Below are 21296 nucleotides of genomic sequence, written 5' to 3'. Positions count from 1 at the left end.
AGGAAGAAACAAAGTGTGGCTTCATTTCATGAAGAAAGCTGACAACACTCCTTGTTGCAATGCCTGTAAAATTATCATTTCAAGTTAGGGTGGAAACATCTTTCTATGGGGTTAAAGATGTGGTTCAACGTACTACCAGGCAATTTAAGCTTTATAAATCACACTCAAGAAAATGATTTAAAAAACTCAGACTAGGATGAGGGAACCAGATGCTAAAAAAAATATGGACTGATTTTGGGGTTTTAGGACGTCAAACTACACCACCCTTTTGGACAAAAGAAATCCAAATCCACATGTAACACAATGTGGAGAAGTAAGCAGGCTGACAGATCACTGGGTTTGCATCAGGCAGACACCATATGCTGTGACCTCGGTGCCCAGGTGCTGCAGCTGCTCTCCATGACCACAAGACCCAAGGCATGATGGGAAACGCTTGGCTGTCACCTGATCAAAGAGTCGATTGGTTTAGATGCTGAATCAACAATACGACGTTTCAGAGAATTTTTCAATTTTTGCTGAATCTGAGAGATTTTGATTGTATTTGTCTAGCTATTTCTGTTAATCTGTTAAAGCCGGAGCTCTGAACCTGTACATACCAAGGAAAGTATTTTATATTCATGTCATTGCCAACTGAGTTCACACATTGCTGAACAAGCCTCCAGCCTCCAGGTAGATCTCTATGTATTTTGCAGTGTTGCACTGTCATTGTTACTGTGGTCAGCTGACAGTCAGATCGTGAACTGAAATGCAAAGTCTATTCAGTAAAAAAGAAAAAATAATAAATCTCACAAATATGCAATAGTCTCAAGCGGTAGGCTAACATGTGACTGTTAGGACCAGTACTTGAAGTATTTTCCAGGTGCAGCTAATGAAATGATGACATTCCTTTCTGTATCATATCCCCTGCTAATGAGGACATTCATGGACATGAAGCAAACTAGGTCTCACTGTTACCTTTGATGGATACATTTCATATATACTTGTGTCCTTCTCTCATATCGTGTTGGTTTGATTCATGTCGAAGCCAGATGCAGGTAAATGTCTAAATATAATTCTTGGGCCGCATCCCGATCGTTTCTATTAACAGTAATGTAGTATGTAACAATGGCTTTCCACTGTGGGTCTACCACTGTCACATATTATGGACTAATTCTTGATTTTCCCAAGTTCACTGACATGATTATTTATTTTGTGCAGTGTTTTCTGTGTTTGGTTTTGGTCTGTATTTCTGAGTACCCTTGCAGAGGCGGAGCGTGGCTGACGTGATTGGCTGGAGCTCCTGCTGCTCACACACACCTGCAGCCCATCTTCTCGTCAGTGCCGGCTCAAAAGCCCTGTTCTTCTCTGCGCTGGCTGCCTAGCCTCTGCTTCTCCTGATTCCCATGTTACTGTAACCATATCCCTGCCTTTGGTTTTGCTTTTGGCTCCTACTATCAAACTTACAAACCATAACATTCACAACAGTGGCAATCTTGTTTATTTGTTTTGGCAGGTGGGGGGCATCCAGGATGAATGTTGATCGGCTACTACTCGACCACAGAGAGATGATGCTGCCTCAGAGCAAAAGTACCACATTTCAAAATGTCTTTATTTTATCAGACATCAGAAACACTGATACAGATAAGCAGAAGAATGCTGAATGTCAGCCATAATAATCAGCCTGACTGATAATCACTCTACCACTATGTTTCTTTGTACTTTTAAAAAATGGTTCCGTGGCTTTTGAAACATGTTAGGACTTGAGTAGTCGTGCACGTCTGCCTCTTGAGGAGTATTACAGGAACAAACCCTTTGAAAAGTGAGCCTTCACTTCCTCTTGAAAATATTCTCTGTTTTCCTTCGGTTCCACACACCAGGCAACCAAGAGAGACGGGGAAGGTCTCATTTTTCACGTCACGTTACAATCCGTTAACATATGGACAAATCGGCATAGTAAACTTCAGTAATCAAAATGCAGTGTGTACAGTAACAAAGGTTGCTGAAGTGAAACAACAAGTTAAGTTCGGTCTCCTTCATTTTCATGCTGACAATATCTGGGAGTGACAATCATCAGTGTGGAACCATTGAATTCTTTCCAACTTGCTTGTAGAGCCTGAAACAGAACTTCCTGGTATGGTAGCTTACTCAAATCAGTGCAGACAGTCGGGTCTATGTAAGACAGTCAGGTGAACACTGAGGGACTACTCACCAAGGGCTCACATCGATCCACCAACATGTTCAGGTATTCATTTTGTTATGTGCAACATGTTTCTATGAGCTTCCTTCTTCAACATACTTTAATTTGAAATCAAGCTGAGGTGTTACCTGATGATCTGGTTTGAGGGTCGGATTCAATTTTCAATCTGAAAACTAAAAACTAAATGTTTCATTTATTTTTTCATTCCCTTTTCCTGTGTAGAGACTGTTCTAACTGTTCTTTTTATCGTGCATTCTTCCCAACTACTGTACCCCCTTTATTTGGGAGTAAGTTGATCGTCTCTTTCTTACCTGCAGCTGGTTTAAAAAAAGTGATTGAAATGAACAGGTAGAGGTCCAACAGAGGGAAAGGCATACTCAAAACTCAGCTACTCCACCAATCATTGCAATTTCCTTTTGACATTAAAATTTAATGTTGTTAGAAGTTGATTGTCTCATTTTCGTAAAATATTTGTCTGAGAATGTTACAAGTTACTTTTTTGTTATGACTAACGTCAAGTTCGTCATGACAAAAGAGTTTGCTGTGACGAAAATGTCAAATGTGACATTTTTGTTTCCTTGTGTGCAACGAACAAGGAAACAAAAACCATGAGGCAAACTCTGTTCCACTGGCAGTTGCCTACTTGTATGCTTGTATACCCATGTTTATAACACTCATGGGCTGATTGTGGTGTAGAAATAGGTCATACTCATCATCCTAAATTGTGAAGCGCCTGAATGACGGAAACTCATTTCATAGTTCACACACCTCATCTCGTGTGTTGTGGTTGGCTGTGGCCATGGAGCAAGTGCCAGTAAGTCATCAAACAGGTTCCATGAATGTTTGATTGTTGTCAACAGATACCATATGAATGTTAGTCTTGTTTTCAATGTCACTTACTACAAGAAATGATGGCATCCATCTCACTGATGACTGTGATCATGGAGGGGATTCAACATAATATGGCCATAACTCTCTTTGTGATATTACACCATGCTGAGCATTGAGCAAATTGAAAAAATCCTTCTGATACAAATACATTTCATACATCCATCAATCCATCCATTTTCTTCCTCTTGTTGGGGGTCAGCACCTCTCTTCCTCTGCAATTCTGTAAAAGCAGAGATTCCAGTCCCTCTCCAGTTAAATTCCAGGACCAGTGCCATGCGTGGGGTGAACCCAATTTTAATGTTGCTACTACTGCTTCACCTCCTGCCTTCCTTTCCCACCAGAGAGGTGTCACTCCACGTCCATAAGACCATGTCCATACCTTTGCCTGCCACCAAACATACATTGTACCCATCCCTAATGCCAATCCCTGCAGGTGGTGGGCCGATATTAACACGCACTTTTAACTACTTAACCGCATGGTGTTCTCTCATTTTCAAGGGCCTCCTTGAGGACACTTAATCGCGCTTTCTCTGCTCACTTTTGCATGGGTGCACCAGGATGGGCTGCTCATGGTGTGTGACTTTGTCACAGTTGGACATGATTTTCAATAATAAAGTTGAGAGAACTGATTTTTCTTTTCACTGCAGAGATTTGATGCAGAGACAAGGAACATTGTTGTTGCTGTTTGTAACTGGGGGACTAATTGTATTTTACCTACATAAAGAGGTTGAAAACATCTCCAGGGTCCAATATGTGAGAAAAGATAATGATCACAAGATGTCATCCATGAAAAACAGCTCCTATGTGTACTCCTGGCCAAGATGTCAACAAAACACGTCCGCTGCCAACGTCACAGGCTTCAGCTCTCTTCCTGGTAATATAAAAGACTTTCTGTACTATCGACACTGTCGCCATTTCCCCATGCTTTTGGACGTTCCTGACAAATGTGGAGGAGCTGAGAAATCAGCAGAAGTCTTCCTTCTTCTGGTCATTAAAAGCTCTCCTGTGAACAACGACCGCAGAGAGGTGCTGCGCAAAACCTGGGCTAAAGAGAGGTTACACAATGGTGTGTGGATCCGGAGGATCTTCATCTCAGGAACAATGGATTCTGGTATTGAGAAAGAAAGACTGAACAAACTACTTGAGCTGGAGCAACGTGAGTACAATGATATCCTCCAATGGGACTTCAGTGACACATTCTACAACCTCACCTTGAAGCAGATACTCTTCCTGGAATGGATGGAGAGAAACTGTCCAAACGCTCGCTTCTTGTTCAATGGGGATGATGACGTCTTTGCCAACACAGACAACATGGTGAAGTATCTCCAAAACCTCAAGGACAATAATGGAAGGATGCATCTCTTCACTGGCCGTCTGAGGCAAGATACAGGGCCAATTAGATCACCAGGCAGCAAGTATTTTATCCCAGTTCAGGTATATGAGTCAGAATCATATCCCCCCTACTGTGGTGGTGGGGGCTATCTGTTATCTGGTTACACAGCTTCGGTCATATACAATATGTCCCAGTCAATCACCATTATACCCATTGATGATGCTTACACAGCAATGTGTCTGGCCAAAGCAGGACTTGGCCCTGTCTCCCACAAGGGTGTGAAGACAGCAGGACTGCACCTTCCCTCCACACTAGATAGATACGTAGATAAATATGACCCTTGCTTTTATAAATACATATTGGTGGCACATAGATTCCTTCCCGCTCAAATCGATCTTATGTGGCACAAATTACATGATCCCAATCTTAAATGTGGCTTGATGAAATGGATTATTAGCTTACTTGTACTGTATACCTAGTACCTTACCACAAGGGTAAAGCATTCAGGCCACATTTGACGAATAAAATCAAGCATTTGTTAATGACAGTAAGGTTGCTGGGTGGTTGTTATTGGTTACAATCATCAGAACAATGTACACAAGTGTTATAATGTGTGTCATGGTCAGTGGATTATAAATGCATATGGTAGATGCAAAAACACAAACGTACACAACACACCAAAGAAGAGTCAAAACACAATAACCCCTAAGTGAGTTTAAATGAAATGTTGTGTCTTCTGTAATGTGTTCTGACCTTCAGGGCCATTGTAGATTTCACTTTTCTTTAGTGTGTTGTGTACGTTTTTGTGCATGTACAACATCTGAATTCAGAACATTTGCTTATTTGGGGTCAAAAATGATGTCGACTTGTCTATCAGCAATGTTTTGCTTTGTTCACAGCTGTGAAATATACATGTCTTTTATCAGGCCTAGATATGTGCGCTGTCTGTATTATTTTATGAAGGGGAAGAAACACTGAGTAAAGTGCACACCTCTGGCAATGTCCAATAGTCCCCTTCAATTCAGTCAAGCCTAGTCCAATATCAAATTCACTTGGAAGTTTTTCTGTAATCCCTCTGACAAACAAACGAACAAACCAACACACACAGGAGAAGAGGAAGAGGTTTTTAGATGTCAAACTATGGCCTGGACTTCACATTTTACCTGTTGTCTTGGTAAAGCTACCTGTTGATCTGTTCTGTGTGAAATACATCAGTATTTCATTTTTTTGAATGAAAAACGTAAAATTCAGTATGTCATCAAACACATCCTTTGCATTGCGCATTATACTGCATCTTAATTTGTTAGAATAATGGCATGAGAAAGGAGTTGCAGTTGAATATGTTTTAATTCATTTGACAAAAATAACTTAAATGAGGGCTTTTGCGCATTTAAACAGTTTTTCTTCCTACACGTTATGACTATTCTAATGTATCTGACCACAAGTAAGCCACAATGAAATAAGCCACGCTAAGATCTTACATAGGACACAGTAGGACTAAAAGTGTGTTAAGGGAGAGATTTTACACATATACTCATAGAACTGAAGTTACATCCAGGTAACTTTTATTTTTCATCTGCCTTTTGTTGGCCTCCGTCATGGTGAGGCAGGAATTTACACAAAATCTGCTTGTTTTTAAATGATACTGGGAACAAAAACAGCTTTTGATTAAAAACTACCCAACAACATGCTCATGCGTGATCAATAAATCTTCTCTTATGTGGAGGTTCATGATGATCCTCCTCAGTCCTTGTTCATGGGAAAAGGGCTTTTGGCGACCTTCAGTTTAACCATGAGATGCACCGAGACTCCTCGTTAGCCTTTCAGGCTCTCTCTCTCGTCCTGCATGATGGTTTCAATTTGGTTTCCCAGGTTGGAGAAACATGGCCGCTCCTCGAAGTCATACCCCCAGCACTCCTTCATCATAACGTACACCTGGTGTTAAAACGACAAAAACATTAAAATCCACAGTGAGAGCAACAGAATTTCACTGTGTACAAATAACACAACTTTACACTTTTAAACTGTATGCAGTGCTACTGCCTTAGTTACATTTTGCATGCAGGTAATAAGCCTATTAACCTCTGTGGAGAGCAGACACACTGCCAGGTGTCCTTCAGTCACGGTAACAGAAATAAGCATGTGATGGTCGCAGTTTGGTTAGGTTTAGGAAAGATAATGTTACAGATGGGATGTAAGTTCTACACGTTAAAACAAGTTGATGAAATTTTTGTGAAAGTCCTGTGTTTGTTCTACCCACTCGTTAACCCCGACCTCCACCTCCAGCCTGCTTGGCTGTTCTCACCTTTTATACCTGTCATCACCAGAACGACAGCTGCCCCGAGTAGTTCGGTGTGTTGTGGACGAAATAAGATGTTTATGTTTAATAACCACGGTTGAGAGGGTTGTCAGCCTCCTCCGGATTTAACAGCAGATGGTGAAATACAAAAACTGAGATAAATCCTAGACGGATCCTAACAAAAGAAGGATAGAAGATATTTGTGAAGCAACTTTTGTAGGTTTAATCTTGAGGGCCTGATTTTGATCTGATGTATGACAGAGGCCACAGTCACCTTGCCAACAGGACTCGCTGCCACTCACTTACAAAAGGCAGTGACGAAGGTTATAGACACAAACCAGCAGTTTATTTGTAGCAATGCCATCATGCAGAAATCTACATTACCTCAGGTGGGAAAAAAAAGTTTTGAGATGGGCATCGGAATATAGAATTTTGACTCAAACATTCAAACTTTGACCAAAATTTTAATTTCCGCACTCAAATCAGAAAAAAGGAACACTACAATAAAATAAATAAATAAATGCCTATGGGGATATTTACAGTCAAGATCAAACACATCCAAAAAGGCTCCTGTTTTTCAGGACTCAACCCACATAGAGTGAACATACCTTGGGCGGGCAGTTTGGAGGAGCCGGCAACCTCCAGTCAGTCTTCAGAATATTTGCCAGATGCACTGAAATGGATGGACCCTGCACATTGTGTCCAATCTCCTGCATGTATAGCTAAAACAGTGAAACCACAGTGGCATTAACAGATCCATTACACAATTCTTAGTTTAAAGACACTGTCCAATCTGCAAACGAATCAATAGTAAATCTCTTACTCTCTTTGGGTTGGAGTTCATGTCGCAGTAGGAGAAGAGCTCGTGCAGAACGACTCCAAAACTCCAGACGTCTGACTTGTGGGAGAATTTGAACTCACTGATGGACTCAGGAGCGTACCTGCAGGGAGATGAGCAGTGTTTGATCAGGAACTGAACACACAATAAACATCATTTAAAGGGTGGCTACTTGTCAGAGCAAAACCAAAAAAATCAGGCCTTCTTTAGACTCCGACTTTAGATCTTTGCTCATGTACTATTTCCTGCTGGCTGGCTTTATCCAAAACAATTGTTTCTGTATTTCAGATTTAAAAATGTGACGTTTTGGGAAATAAACTTATATGCTTTCTGCTGCAGAGGTATAGATGAGAAGATTGACAACACTATTGAATCTGTAAGTGACACATGACAGTACAGATGGCCATCAGCTTGCTTAGTTTAGTCCAAAGACTGGAAACAGGAGGAAACAGCTAGCCGAGTTTTCAGTCAATCAAACAGGAGGCTTCCACACAACCCTCCGCAACATTTTTTGCAGCAGCATCCACAAACAGCAGAAAGTTACACATTTCTGAGGTTTCAAACATGAGATAAGATACCAAAAAATGGGGCTCTCTCCAGGCTGAGTGACTCGGTAGTACTCCTTGTCGAAAGGAATAATCTTGGTCAGTCCAAAGTCTGCAATTTTCACCAGCGTGTCACTGGCCACAAGGATGTTTCTGGCTGCGAGGTCTCTGTGCACATAACGCAGGGACTGCAGGTACTCCATCCCCTGGGGAAATGTGAAACACCAGAGCAAAACAAAATGGAATACATCCGACCCTTGGTATGATCTTACAGTGAAAATGAAGTTAAAAAAAATAAAGAGTCATCTCACAGAGAGCTATCTGTTGTACAGTATATTTCTGATGAATCTTTTTTATTTTGTTTTATTTGAAGCATGCATCATAAAACATGTGAGGTGGTCCTGATCGCCAAAACAATTTTCTTTTCCTTCAGGATTCAGTCCAAATTTGTGGCAGATGTCTCCCAAATAAGAACTGATAAATCCAGTAGATTTACTTTCACTTTTTTTTGTAAGGGACAAAAATGAGTCTGGAAAACGACAGTTGATGTCAGAGAGGGGCACCTAAATGTTCCAGCAATACACGTTGTGGAAAAGATTCAGGCTTAATTCAGTAATGAAATGTCAGTCCAATCAAACCTGCTCTTAAATGTTGTGATAATGAGAATTTGCTCACATATTTGACTCTTCTTACCTTACAGATCTGAGAAGCAAAAAGCAGCATCCGCCTGGTGTTAACATTATGTCGGTAACTATCCAAGTAGCCAATGAGGCTGCCGTAGGGGAGGTACTCCATCACCAGACTCATACTGAGGCGACCTGTGAACGGGCAATCATTAAAATCATTCAGCAGAAGGAAAACCTTTTTAAACTGAGAAGATGCTCCACATCATCTCTCATTTTTCTTGAATCGGTCGATCAGTGTCCGCTGAAGACTCAGATCATTCAGGGGAGATCATGCAATACACACAGTGAGTTATTAAGAGCCCACTGTAGGAAACATACATATTCATGGCCACCTTACAAAGCAGAGGTTAAACAAACTGGTACTAAAGAGTTATGAGTAATAGCCTTGCATGTGAACATTGCCTTGATATTTATTACTGGAGTGGAGCCGGACCTCCTGGCATTGAAATTATGTGTCATCTCATCTCGTACAATATCTCCCACTCCCTCCACGATGAGCTTTCTGATAACGTAACTTTTTAAGGTCTAAAATCTAAGCAGTGTAACAATTTTGTTCGTCAGCTGGAGTTGAGTATTTCCTGTGCTACAGCGACTGTCGTTATTACCCGCGCTGTAGCAGACTCCTCTGTATTTGACGATGTAGTCGCAGTGGAAAACACTGAGGGTGTTGACCTCCTTCTTGAAGTCCTCCAGGGTCGACTGCTTATTGGGCTGCAGCTTCTTCACAGCCACCAACTCGCCCGTGTGATCGCCCAGCGGGTCGTATCGGCAGAGTTCAACGCTCCCAAAGTTTCCCTGGAAAGATTTTGAGTCGGTCAGTCAGCCAGGGTACACATGAAACTGAGGTTTGTTGTGAGAAGAGAGAGCTTATCATGTAATACTTATATCTCATATAATATGAAGCACAGGTAGAAGCTTTAATTAATGCTTTCCTCCATAATATCATGATGCTCTGGTCTGGTTATTCTTGTTTGTCAAGTAAACACAATGTTGATAATTCAGAGATTAAATTGAAAGGTAGTGAATTGCTGAATACAATTACATTTGTAATTAGTTACACAATCACAAGATCATGATCAATAAAGTGCCCATTATGTACATGCTTTCCGTCGAGTGTTGAGTGCAGACTTACTTTCCCCAGAAGGGAGATGTAGCGTAGGTGTCTCTCCTCAAACAGCGCCTGGTCGTGTTGGGCCTGGTTGAGGCCTCTCCACGCAGGGCTCTGTGTGACCGGCTCAGTGGAGTGTAGTATCACATAGTCTGCCACCAAACAAGAAAACTTCACAGTAATGGCTTCTGGTAATCTGTTGTCATTAAGTAGCCAGATTCCTAAAGCACCACCCGTTCATGAGAAAGACTCTCAGGATCAAACAGAGGGAAAATGAACTACTATCAACAAATTAATGCAAAGATAAAACTGCATGCCTCACAAGTACAAAGTTACAAATCCAGCAGAACTCAATGCTGCAGTAATTTTCCTCCACACCAGCAGGTGGCACTATGAGTCAGTTTATAATGCCAGGGTATTTTTCTACCTGTGAGACATGCTGTATTTGTGTCTGACTTTCTTTGATAAGTATGTTTTGTATTGTTTCATAATGTAAACATGGTCCACATGAAATCAGAGTGGACAAAAAAATGCAAATGATAAGTAAAATAAATGAACATGGCATTGTTCCCCAGTTTTGATGTGGTGTATCTCCTCTTCCTATATTTAATATATTGTATCATGGTGGTATTTTCATTTTTACGATTTCATAGGATCACAACTGATCAGAACGTTTTGGTGGGGTTAATTTGATTTTATTTTTTTATCTGAAATATAGTAATGCTACACGTGATCATTACCTGAAGTGATCAGACTGTTGAGTTGACGAAGGATGCTGCGGCAGGAAGGTCTGAAGGCTGCATGGTAGTCCATACACTGACTGATGAGGTCAGCCAGCTCGGTCCACTGGGAGGGAGGCAGCTGGTGGCAGTTCTCATAAAACTTCCGCTTCTACAGGAAACACATAAGATCAATGATTCTTTACAGTGATGTTTTGAATAGGGTGAAAAGTCAATACAATTTCTAGCTCTATCATGATTCAGAGTTGGGACAGAATTTGGCAAAACAGATGTTAAACACACTGCCCCTTCAGTTTGGAATAATATACAGAAGAAGGTCAGATAACCTTTGATGAATTCAATTCAATCTCAACGGATCTGGAATAACTGGAATAATCTGGAGTTAGGAGTTACATTTTTCAGGTGAAGTCCTATGTTTTTGTATGCCAGATCAGTGCTCATTGCACAGTTTGGTTGACTTATCAGGAACCAAGGAGGGAGTACCTGCTTCAGCTCCAAGCCTTGCAGTGGGTTGTTTCCATTGTTGAAGATATCCCACACAGTGGCACCAAAGCTCCACTTATCACACTCCAGAGTCAGGTTGTCCGGGGCCTCCAGCACCTCAGGGGCCACCCAGGGGATCCTGTCCAGGATCACTAAACAAACACGCACACAGACATATTACATTCTGTGTATCAGAATTTAAATGTCTTATACAATTTAATTGTGTTTATATTGTAAAGTCTTATTTCAATATTTTACTACTATGCTTGGCTATATATTCATTTCCTTGTTCCATTTTAGCATGAACCTGATGCTGTCAGACATGGTAACCTTCCTTATTTACCATCCTGGCCAAGCATGACCACACTGATGCCAGGGTCGCTCAGCTTGATGAAAGGAGAGCTGCCTTGTGACGGGTCTCCTTCTCTGGCCAGCAGCAGATTTTTTGCACAGATATTTCCATGAACGATGTTCTGTTCCTCCTGAAAGACAGTTACAGGTTAATGTTGACTCCTTAAATTGTGGTTGTCATAGTTTGAGTTTGTGGTTTTGTTATTTCCTGTTTGATTAAGTTATATCCTGTCTCATGTCTCACTTTCTGCTTCCTCCCATTGTCCATTGTCCCGCCCATTCTGCTCCTCACCTGTGTGCCATCAGTTAAACACTCTTTGTGTATTTAAGTCCTTGCCTTCCACTCTGATTCGTGTTTAACCTGCGTTTGCTCCCTGTGTCCTTGTGTTTTGTTTCTGCTATTGTTCTCAGACTTGGTTTTGCTATGTGTCTTTTGTTTCTTCTATGCTTGAATTTTGGAATTTATAGCTTGTTTGCTTTTTGTTAAGTTACATGTCTGCCTGTGTGTCTTGCGTTTAGGTCCCCTTTGTTAAACCGTGACAGTGCTCATAAGTATTGGCCATCTTGACCAAGTTTCACACCCAAATTGAATAAAGCCTCTCAGGCCAGTTAAATTTTGGTCATCATAAAGGACTGTTATATTTTGGGACTAGTCATGTGTTTCAACATCCAAAATCCCATCCAACATCACACACACACTCAGGAAACCAAATCTACTTTTGATATTTAGCATGAATAAAGTCACTACAGGTGAATAGGATGAAATCATTAACTCATAGTTAACACTGTGAAACTTCCCCAGAAGATTATTAAAACAATTCATTTAATACTTACAAGTTATACTGAAATGTTATAATCAGATATGCATATTAAGCATTGTCTTATTATATAATTAAATTAAATGATTTGCATACATTTCCAGAGGAGACATTTAAGTTAAACGTGCACACATAAATGTGTTTTTTGGACTTCCACTTGTGAGAAGAATATAAATATATATCTCAATCTCAAAACTGACCAGTGGAGCAGTGTAGACTGGGTCAGTGTCATTACTGTTGCAAGATCTCATAATGCTCTACCTCAGAAAGTTTATCTTACCAGAAAGAACAGCACAGACGCGAGCTGTTTGGCTACGTCAAGTTTCCAGCTCACTGACACAGATGTCCCCCTCTTCAAGTAAAGGTCAAGGGCCCCGTACTCGACAAACTCCTGCACCATGATGTCTGTAAGGCACAGCAAGTTTTGTTTCTACAGCTGCACCGCGAACCAAAACACAGAGACACAAACGCTCGCCCACAGACGAGGGACTGCGTCTGGGTCACATGAGGATTTCATGTGAAGATAGTTATTTTGCTTGGTATGAAGGTTTAAACACAAATATTTACATTTGCGCCACACCATTCACGGAACATTAACACACATAGAAAACATCAAGCACCTTGTTTTCTTGACGTTGATGAGAAAACAGTGATCAAACAAGCAAATAAAAGGACAGTCTGGAAGAAGAAGCTGCAGTTTGGCTCCAACTCACTTTTTACTCGGTGAACACTAACGCCATATACATGAAGGAGGTGTTTGTGAGAGATCTGGCTCATCAAGCTGGCAGCTTCAAAGAAAGACTAAGAGGAAGGCGGAGACAAGAAAACAACATGAGTTGGATGACAAAATTTGAAAACACAGCACACAACAGTAATTCAACCTGAAGACACCCACCTCCCAGCAGTTTTTGTGAGCCACATCAAGCTCTTTCAGGAAAACTTCGGTCACATGCTTCTTCCCATCATGAACATCTATTTTGTAGCCTTTGAAATTTCGAGTGAAGGATCCCTGACCGAGGCTTTCATCCTTACAGGAAACATACAGACAGACACTACATTAAAGTGCACTCCATCACAGGTAACACTTTAGCTCAGTTTTGTATTAGTTTGGCTCGAGTATCATGGTGGCAGCATTTCTCATACGACAGTCAAGGTAATGTCGGAGTTGGAGCAACAGAGGCCTGGTCCAGTGTGAGTCGCTCTTACCCATTGCAGGTCTTCATATTTGATCATGTGGAACTGGATGTGACTGAATTTGGTCCTTTCAGTTGTCGGTGACCCCTGAGCTTCTACAGCGCTGCTGTTGCTTATGATTATCAGGTTTGTGAGCTCTGTATGAACAGCAGAGGACACGGTTATTGCGATACAGTCTACGATGGTTGCCAATATGTCAGGAATATATCTCAGTTCAACAAAGAAATGGAGGTATTACATTGTTGCATTTTTATAAGTGAGTGACCACTAGTTCATTTACATGTATCCAGTGCTGTAAAAAGTATCCAAAAGTTATACACATGTATGAAGATATTGTGCTAATAGATCACTTTGGTAAAAGTCTTGAGTACTTGAGTAAATGTCTGAAATTATCTGATATTAACTACTGAATACAGCATACTATCATATGCTGAAACTAGTGTGGATGTAAACACATATCTAAATTCTCTTGATATGTGTAAATTTTGATTTTTGTTTGCTGTGTCACAACCACTAAAAAGTTCCCTTTAGATAAATATAAAAATGTAACACAGTATAAGATATAATCAGTTCTTAAGACAGTATTAACAAGTGCAGGGCTGAGAGTCTTTCATGTTGCACATACTGCAGATGAGAAACACACCTTGGGGTCGGGGTGGACAGCAGTGGCCCAACTTGACAGGTACTTCAGCCAGTAAGAGCTTGTTGTGTTGGTAATGGCTGGTGAGCTCTCTCAGGCTGGAAAATGTTTTCTGCACACCAGGAAGACTGAACTGCTGATTCTTAATGATTAGACAGTCTTTATAATCAAGTCCAAGGGGAGTCTGTTAAAAAAATAAAGTTACATAAAAGACTTTAGAGCACTGAAAAGGTTGTTGGAGGAAGGAGCAGATTTTCAGAAAACAGATTCTACACACAAATCTGAGCTACAAGGGAATGACTTTTGAACAAATTAAGAGTGTGCAGACACTGCTCTCACAAGTTTGTTTTTGTTCAGAAACAACGTTCACAGAAATGACTGTATCTTCTGCATAGAACTGAACTTTTATGATTGCAAGTGATTCTTGTGATTTACACAAACTTTTAAATCTATACGTTACAGCAATTATACTAGCTTGTCACATTCTTGTCAGTTATAGGACCCCTTTCTGTGATCCCCTCCATGAAGTTCATAAAAATGTCTGCAAACATAATTAATAAATCACTCTGCAAAGAAAAGAGTCCATTCCATTACAGGAATCTTTACCTGAACACAAACAGTCAGGAAGAAGTTGTCATAGTCTTTGGGACTCTGCCGAAGAAGGAACGTGCCACCTTTAAATCCTGACCTTTTCAGCTTGTTGACGGCAAACTCCGATCTGATCAAACAAGATATGAAGGAAACATCTAGAACAGCTGAAATGTGAATGGCGTCACTGGGATTCAGTTTTAATCAAACCGACTCACGTGATTGGGCCGTGACAATGGTTTTTGATCCCTTCCAAAAGACTTGGAGGAGCAATGTCTTGGCAGAAGTAGTGGCTTGAATCTGTGGTCAGTCTGAAGTAGCCGTCAACGAGCGACACAAATGAAAGTGCCTCCTTGAGACTCTGGAACTTGGCCTCCTGTGAGCAAAGCAAGGATAGATGAACATGCATGTGTTGAATCAAATCAAAGCAGGAACATTGTCAACCAGCAGAAACCAATGATTGGGGAAGTGTTGATTATAAGACCTCTCCCCTACCAAGCATCTGTCATCGTTGCGTGTAATTGTCACCATCCTGCTGTCTTGAGGAGCCTGCTCATGGCAAGCCCTTTTTATGCTGACGTCGATGATATCTTTGAAATCACAGAATGTCTGCCACTGCAACAGAAAAAGGAAGAATTCATGGGTGGGGAGAATGACCACTTGGTGCTTAGATTGTTAAATTTGGATATGGTCTGCAGGTCCAAATAAAGTCATCATAAATAAAGAGTTCAGGAAGTTTTACAAAGACAAAGTGACCTAGATATGAATTATTAAGACCTGTATACTGCTGTGTTTCGTGTGTTCCTTAAGGATTTTTCATCAACTGAAAAGACAATGGATAGCGACATTCTAGAGGGAAACTAAAAAATGAAGTCATTCTAATAATAATTGCTCGTCTTACTCTAGATGAGCTCCGTCATCCATCAACCCCAACCGCAACTGTAGGTATGTGTTATAAACACAACAAAATGAAGTGTGAAGCCCAAAAGATAAAACACATTTTTGTGCTAGCATCAACATAGAGTGTTGTGCGTTTCAAAATTAACCATACATTATGTTGTTGTTTCTGTGTGTGACTTCCAGTCTGGTCTGTGCTGAACTGAGCTAAATTGTTGCGTCATGCTCAGGCATCCGGCAGAAATAGGAGTCCTGCATACTTGCTCCAGAAGGGTCCAGACTGCCAGAGCAGCAACGCAGAAGCTATGCAACGCAGCAGAGACAGTGGAAGTAAACACATTGCCTAGAGTGACTCCTATTAGCTTCACAGCCTTCACGCACATTCATTTGAGAATGGAAGTGGAACACACTCAATATAATCAAACGGTAGTGTTAGCTAGGTAGCTGCTGAATGCTAACAATAGCTAATGGATTATCAAATATGTTGTGTTAGTGTTGGACGTGGTAAAATGATAAATGTTTGTGAGATTACCTATGTTTAGATGGTTTATAACCCAGAGCAAAGCAGCACAACATTATCCTAGCATTTTAACACCAGAGGAAAACGGCCACTTTGAATATGGTCTGTTGCTGAATGAACTAGCAGACCTACGTCAGTCAGCTGGGCTGAGATGATCAGATCCTTTACTTTCTATGTAATGAGAATACAAAACAAAGCAGAGAGATGCATGGCTATGCAGATTTTCATTGAAATAAGAGCACACAGGTAACAATGGAAAACTAGCTCACCACTATACCTAATTTCTGATTGAGACTTGAGTTGCTCTTACCAGAACACCATCAGGAGGACAACTTCCACTGGTTTGAATTCCAGTTCCTCCAGTGACCCGCACAAGAGAGAAAGCTGACTTCGAATGAGAGGAAGACACATTCACTCGGTAGGTTTCGCTTCCCATGGAAGGTTCGATGCCAGCCAGTTCGATCAGGTACCTGAGCTTCAAGCTGCACTCATCTACTGAGCAGGTGCCAAGCTTCTTTAAGAAACACTTGAGGGTGTTTCTGATTCGGTAACGATCCAGCCGGTTTCGTTTCTGGATCTCGTGGCGATGTGACTTTGGAAGGCACGATTTGTAGCTGAAAGAGTAGGAAGTGTATAGTTATTCTGTTTGTGATGGAAAAAAAGGTATTGGTTGTTTAAACTTTAATTGGTGAGGTCCAGGTTGGGCAAAAGAAAACAAAATACAAATGTAAATACCTGACAGTCTTGCAGAGCTCTTTTACACTCTGATGGCGCTCTTTAGCCATTCTCCACAAGTCCAACACTGCAAGGCCGAGGCATTCCTCTTGGGCACTCAAAGGTGGAGACACTCCTGCCTCACTAGCAATAAAGTCGCTTCGCAGCTATGAATCAAAAGACATCAGTGATCAACATAATCCTTAATAATTATAGTGATTCTAGAGATAATTGCATTGCTAATAAATATTTAAGTACACTATAAACCACTTACTAAGTGGCCCATGAATCTATTTCTGGTGTTTTACTGTTTGACATCAGATTAAAGAAAATGACACTGGTTACATCTTAAAGGACCAAATATTTTGAGATATGTGGGTGGGATGAGTCAATACTTCAGTAATATGAGGAGAACATCAGACCTTTTTCTCCCTTGACACATTGTGTACTTTACCTGAGCAAATAGATACTCAATGACACTGTAGTCAAGCACTGGAGTGATTCTGCCTCGGGTCAGACTGTAGCGGTATGATGCTCTTGGTCCTTGTCCAAACCAGTTTCCAAAGAAAAACCTGCAAACCCAAAATGAGGTCTATTATTCATCACAGAAGAGCATTATTTCCAGGAACAATGTTAACTTCTTGAAATATGTACATTCACTTTTTGACTACGATAACTTCTTAGAATAGGCATTTATACTTTTCGATATGCTCTGTGTGAGCTTTGCAAGTAAAGTCAGTCACTTTTGGCCACCTTCCTATAAGATGTCAGTGAAACAACAAGATCATTTTGGAGGGGGGGGGGTTGTTAAACGCTTCCTCTACAAACTTGATTTTCCAAAGAGATTTCAAAAGGATGACAATCAGTCTCTTTTTCATTCAAATGATACTAAATACACTCTTTACTTTTTTTTCTTTTTTTTCTAATGAACAGGTTACCCTTTTACATCCCATTTCACAAAATAATGAAGTGATGTACTTCTTGAGTCAAATGAGTGAATGCACGATAATTATTGTTTTCTTTTTCACCTACCTGACTCTAAAGTGGACTGTTGTGTTTTCCTCTGTGTTGAACATGTGTGATGGAGGATACCAAAATGACAGATCATCTGACGCCAAACCAAAAAGACTTTGGTAAACTGGTAAGATTCCTGGAAAAAGAGATCACATACAATATATCATCATAGCATGACTGACCAGTTGCTTGCTTTGATTAACAGATTCATCCACACTTGCAAATTTAAGAAATTCAGATAATTGTTACATTTATTTTTGAAATATACATAATAGGGTGCCGTTTATTTTACACAGCCTTATGTCAGTCTCACGAGCAACCAGTGAAATCTTACCACATTTTTTGCCTACTTGGATGCAGACATTTTCAGCAGAGATCTGTCCACACAAAATATGTATCGTTGTGGCCTCCTTTGTGGTCGGGAGGAAGTAGAGGTGTACTTGTAAACTGGGACCAGTGCTTGAGCTGGACCTCTGGCTGCCTCCCCGGTCTCTGATCACCAGAGGGGCCGACTCCTCTTCACTGAGATCCATCGCTACTTCCTCTGGATTAAGTAGACATCATGTCAGCACGTTCAAATGCAAATTAAGTTGTTGAACAATGTTGACAAATGACCTACTATGTTTGAGGTATTGCACTGAAAATTGCATGCTGTGCTACGATTACAGAGGGAACTTTTTATAGACAGATGAAAGCCTTAGTGGAGGTAATGGGGGGAACATTGGGACTGATACTGAATACTGTCTATGTAAGGTGAATTTATATACAACTCATGTTTAGTTTTATTTTGATATGTGTGTATTTTTTACATTGGTCATTTAAGTTATGTGTTTGCTCTCCAATAAACATGTGTGGTTTGCAGCTCTCCACTGTTTTAATGTCACTGTAGCTTGACATCCTTTGGCTTCAAATCAGATATAGTGAAACTTTACTTTCTAAAAATATCTACCAGTAACAAGTTCGCTTTTGGCTTCTAATGTAGCCACAGCAGACTTTTGCTAGTTACAATATTCTCTGTTTATATTGACTTACTTTCTGATTATTTGATTCAGAATTGGTTTGCTAATGTGTGGAAAAGCAAACAGATAAACCTTCCTCCTTGATACGTTTCCTAAAGTTGTTGATATCTTTGTCTCAAGTAAAAGGCCTCGCTAAAAAGTAACAATGCATATTTTATAAGATGAACCTTTTTTTTTTTTTATCTGAAAGGTAAAAGAAACTTAGCTATTAATATAGTGGAATAAAAAGTAAATGTATGATTTGTGATATGTATGTGATGAAGCAGAAGTATGACGTATAACAGGAATAAGTAGCACTTAAGTAAATGTACTTGGTTACATGGGGATAAGTAAAGCTCACTGTCGGGTTCATATTTTTATTTTGGGTGACCATTAGAATAGGTTTTCATGCTTTAGTGTTCAAAAACACGTCAGTTTTCTCATGACATCCAGTGTTGTAGCACTGTATTCCCCCTCTGTCTGAAACGCTCTGTTTTAGCTCCAGTCTCTTTAAGGACCCCTGTCCCAAATACCCTGTCTCTTCTGATTGGTCAACTCACACACACCTGAGCCAGCACCACCCACAACAACAGAGCAGCTGTGATAAATCAATTATTCTAAGCCAAAGTAGCCAGTGGGCATATATTATTCAAATGTGTGACATGGTGACGTAGTTTGAAGTCAGTTTTCAGCAGCGTCACATTGAGTGATTCATTTTATTTTTCATTATCTAGGCATTTTGTTGTGGATCTTTCTCACAGCCACATCTGCAGTTACTGAGATAAGGACATGAAACCAACAAGTGATTCAGAGTAATTTTCCACACCAAGACTTTACCAGCAAGCCTAAAAAAAATAAACAAAAAAAACCCACACATCACATTTATAACGCTCAAACTCAGAGTGTTACTGTGAAAAGCTATGTTAAATTTTTTTAGGATTCATTTACATTTACATTTATACATTTAGATGTAAATGTCAATGTTGTTTAAGTACAGAATACTGAATATTTGTATACTTAAGTTTATATGTTATCACATGTGAAGAGAACTCCCACAACAACTCTGGCTTATGTTATGAAACGCCCAATGTATATGTGTGGGGATTCCCGTCATATCGGACGAATCAGCTCACCATGTTCGAGAGCAAGAACAAAGTATATGAAATACAAAATACATGCAATAATAACACATAACATTGTTTCAATTTCTTGCTCACTTTGATAACAATATGGATCTGATTACCTTCACTTGGTGGATGATCATTAATATAAACAATATGTAAATTACAATTCTCACTACAATCCATCCCAATGTACAGCGAACAATTTGTAAAAGAGTTGGTGAACATCGAGCCCCTGTCATGGCTCTTTGAAACTGAATAGACATTGAAAATAAACAACAGAAGAAGTTAAAACACGTCCACATTTTATTGTGGGTGTCTTCGAAATCGCGTTACCTTTACATTTATACGGCAGATGTCCTCAACCCGATCAGTTGTTCCTGTAAACCAGAACTGTGCGTTTACGCTGCGTGTGGTGTGTGTCTGTGTGTGTGTGTTGACAGGAAGTCAAGTAGGATTTCCTGATTTAGACAAGCATATGCAACACCATCGACAGTTCCTTGTCATCTCTGACTGAACTGACACAGTGACATGTGGACCCCCTCACCGTTCATAACTATTGCGTTCTGAAAGCGGTACACATTGTGCCAGAGTTCACACACACAGCTGATTGAATGAGGAGCCTCATCACAAAATATGACTTGAGTTGTTTCATAATTTGAATGATGTGTGCAGTTTCAAAGATAATGTAGCAGAAGTTCAGTTCATTTTTTTTTTGCCAGGTAAAGAAACATTGTATCGGCCAAGAACTTTTTGCCCCCCTCCTCGGAAACCTTTACATTTTAACACCACATACTAGGAATACAGAATATGAACCATAAAAACCCATAAACAAACAAACAAACAAAACAGTGTTTCTCTACATTAATTCAATACTTTTATATTGTGGGTTGTATATAACATCCCAGCTTCGGTGGGCTACAGTGACGGTCCTTTCATTTAGAAAAACTGACTGATTGAGAATAAAATCTTTACTGGCTTCTCAGTGGGAGACGTCAGTGTGTAAAACATGCACACCTCTTCAATGTCCAGGTGCTGTCCTACAGTATTTTAGGTCTTATTATTGGAGGGGAAGCAAGTGGGAAAAAACTACATAAAACAGGACAAAACAGCAAAACTTAAGTATAGAGAAAGAGGTTTATACCATATTAAACATGTAAGGCAACAGGCGGAGCCACACTGAACTACTTCCTCTACTTAAAGACAATTCAGTCCTGCGCAGAAACTCATCTGACATTACAGGAAAAGAGAACCAGCTGATAGCTGTGGTTTCCTTGTTCAACAGTGTGGGCTACAGCAGTTTCCTGTTAAGCTGAGAGAGAACCACCTGAAATGCAAACAT

At 40.3% G+C, this 21296-nt stretch overlaps 2 protein-coding genes across 3 annotated transcripts; one reads left to right on the top strand and one right to left on the bottom strand.

The window, feature by feature from the left end:
- Positions 1-1064: 1064 nt before the first annotated feature.
- LOC119029000 (N-acetyllactosaminide beta-1,3-N-acetylglucosaminyltransferase 3-like) lies at positions 1065-7221 on the top strand. The gene has a single exon (XM_037115493.1). The coding sequence runs from the start codon at positions 3626-3628 to the stop codon at positions 4877-4879; it is 1254 nt and encodes a 417-aa protein (XP_036971388.1). The 5' UTR covers positions 1065-3625; the 3' UTR covers positions 4880-7221.
- On the bottom strand, positions 5735-20387 carry jak3 (Janus kinase 3 (a protein tyrosine kinase, leukocyte)). 2 transcript variants are annotated; one of them, XM_037115491.1, is made up of 25 exons: positions 20291-20387; positions 18170-18379; positions 17854-17971; positions 17276-17393; positions 16843-16988; positions 16418-16721; positions 16240-16278; positions 15186-15305; positions 14909-15066; positions 14709-14820; positions 14106-14286; positions 13475-13599; positions 13164-13295; positions 12982-13069; positions 12549-12673; positions 11443-11581; positions 11100-11251; positions 10617-10767; positions 9901-10028; positions 9374-9563; positions 8776-8900; positions 8116-8288; positions 7523-7640; positions 7308-7421; positions 5735-6335 (listed from the first exon to the last, which is right to left on the bottom strand). In XM_037115491.1, exons 2-25 carry the CDS (start codon positions 18366-18368, stop codon positions 6216-6218), a joined length of 3375 nt encoding a protein of 1124 aa, XP_036971386.1. In that variant the 5' UTR covers positions 18369-18379; positions 20291-20387; the 3' UTR covers positions 5735-6215. The 2 variants fall into 2 exon arrangements, with proteins under 2 accessions (XP_036971386.1, XP_036971387.1); XM_037115492.1 differs by lacking the exon at positions 16240-16278 and having other exon boundaries at positions 5737-6335.
- Positions 20388-21296: the final 909 nt, after the last annotated feature.

This window comes from Acanthopagrus latus, chromosome 11 (genome assembly GCF_904848185.1).
Source record: "Acanthopagrus latus isolate v.2019 chromosome 11, fAcaLat1.1, whole genome shotgun sequence".
Lineage (NCBI taxonomy): Eukaryota > Metazoa > Chordata > Actinopteri > Spariformes > Sparidae > Acanthopagrus > Acanthopagrus latus.
The sequence above is the reverse complement of the archived record's forward strand: the minus strand, read 5'-3'. Positions and strand labels throughout refer to the sequence as shown.

Coding starts and splice junctions, on each gene's coding strand:
- LOC119029000 (XM_037115493.1), top strand. CDS start 3,626: ATGGGCTGCTCATGGTGTGTGACTTTGTCACAGTTGGACATGATTTTC.
- jak3 (XM_037115491.1), bottom strand. CDS start 18,368: ATGGATCTCAGTGAAGAGGAGTCGGCCCCTCTGGTGATCAGAGACCGG. Junction 15,306..16,239: donor TCTCAGCCCAGCTGACTGAC/GTAGGTCTGCTA, acceptor TTTCTGTTGCAG/TGGCAGACATTCTGTGATTT. Junction 6,336..7,307: donor CTCCAAACTGCCCGCCCAAG/GTATGTTCACTC, acceptor TTTTAACACCAG/GTGTACGTTATGATGAAGGA.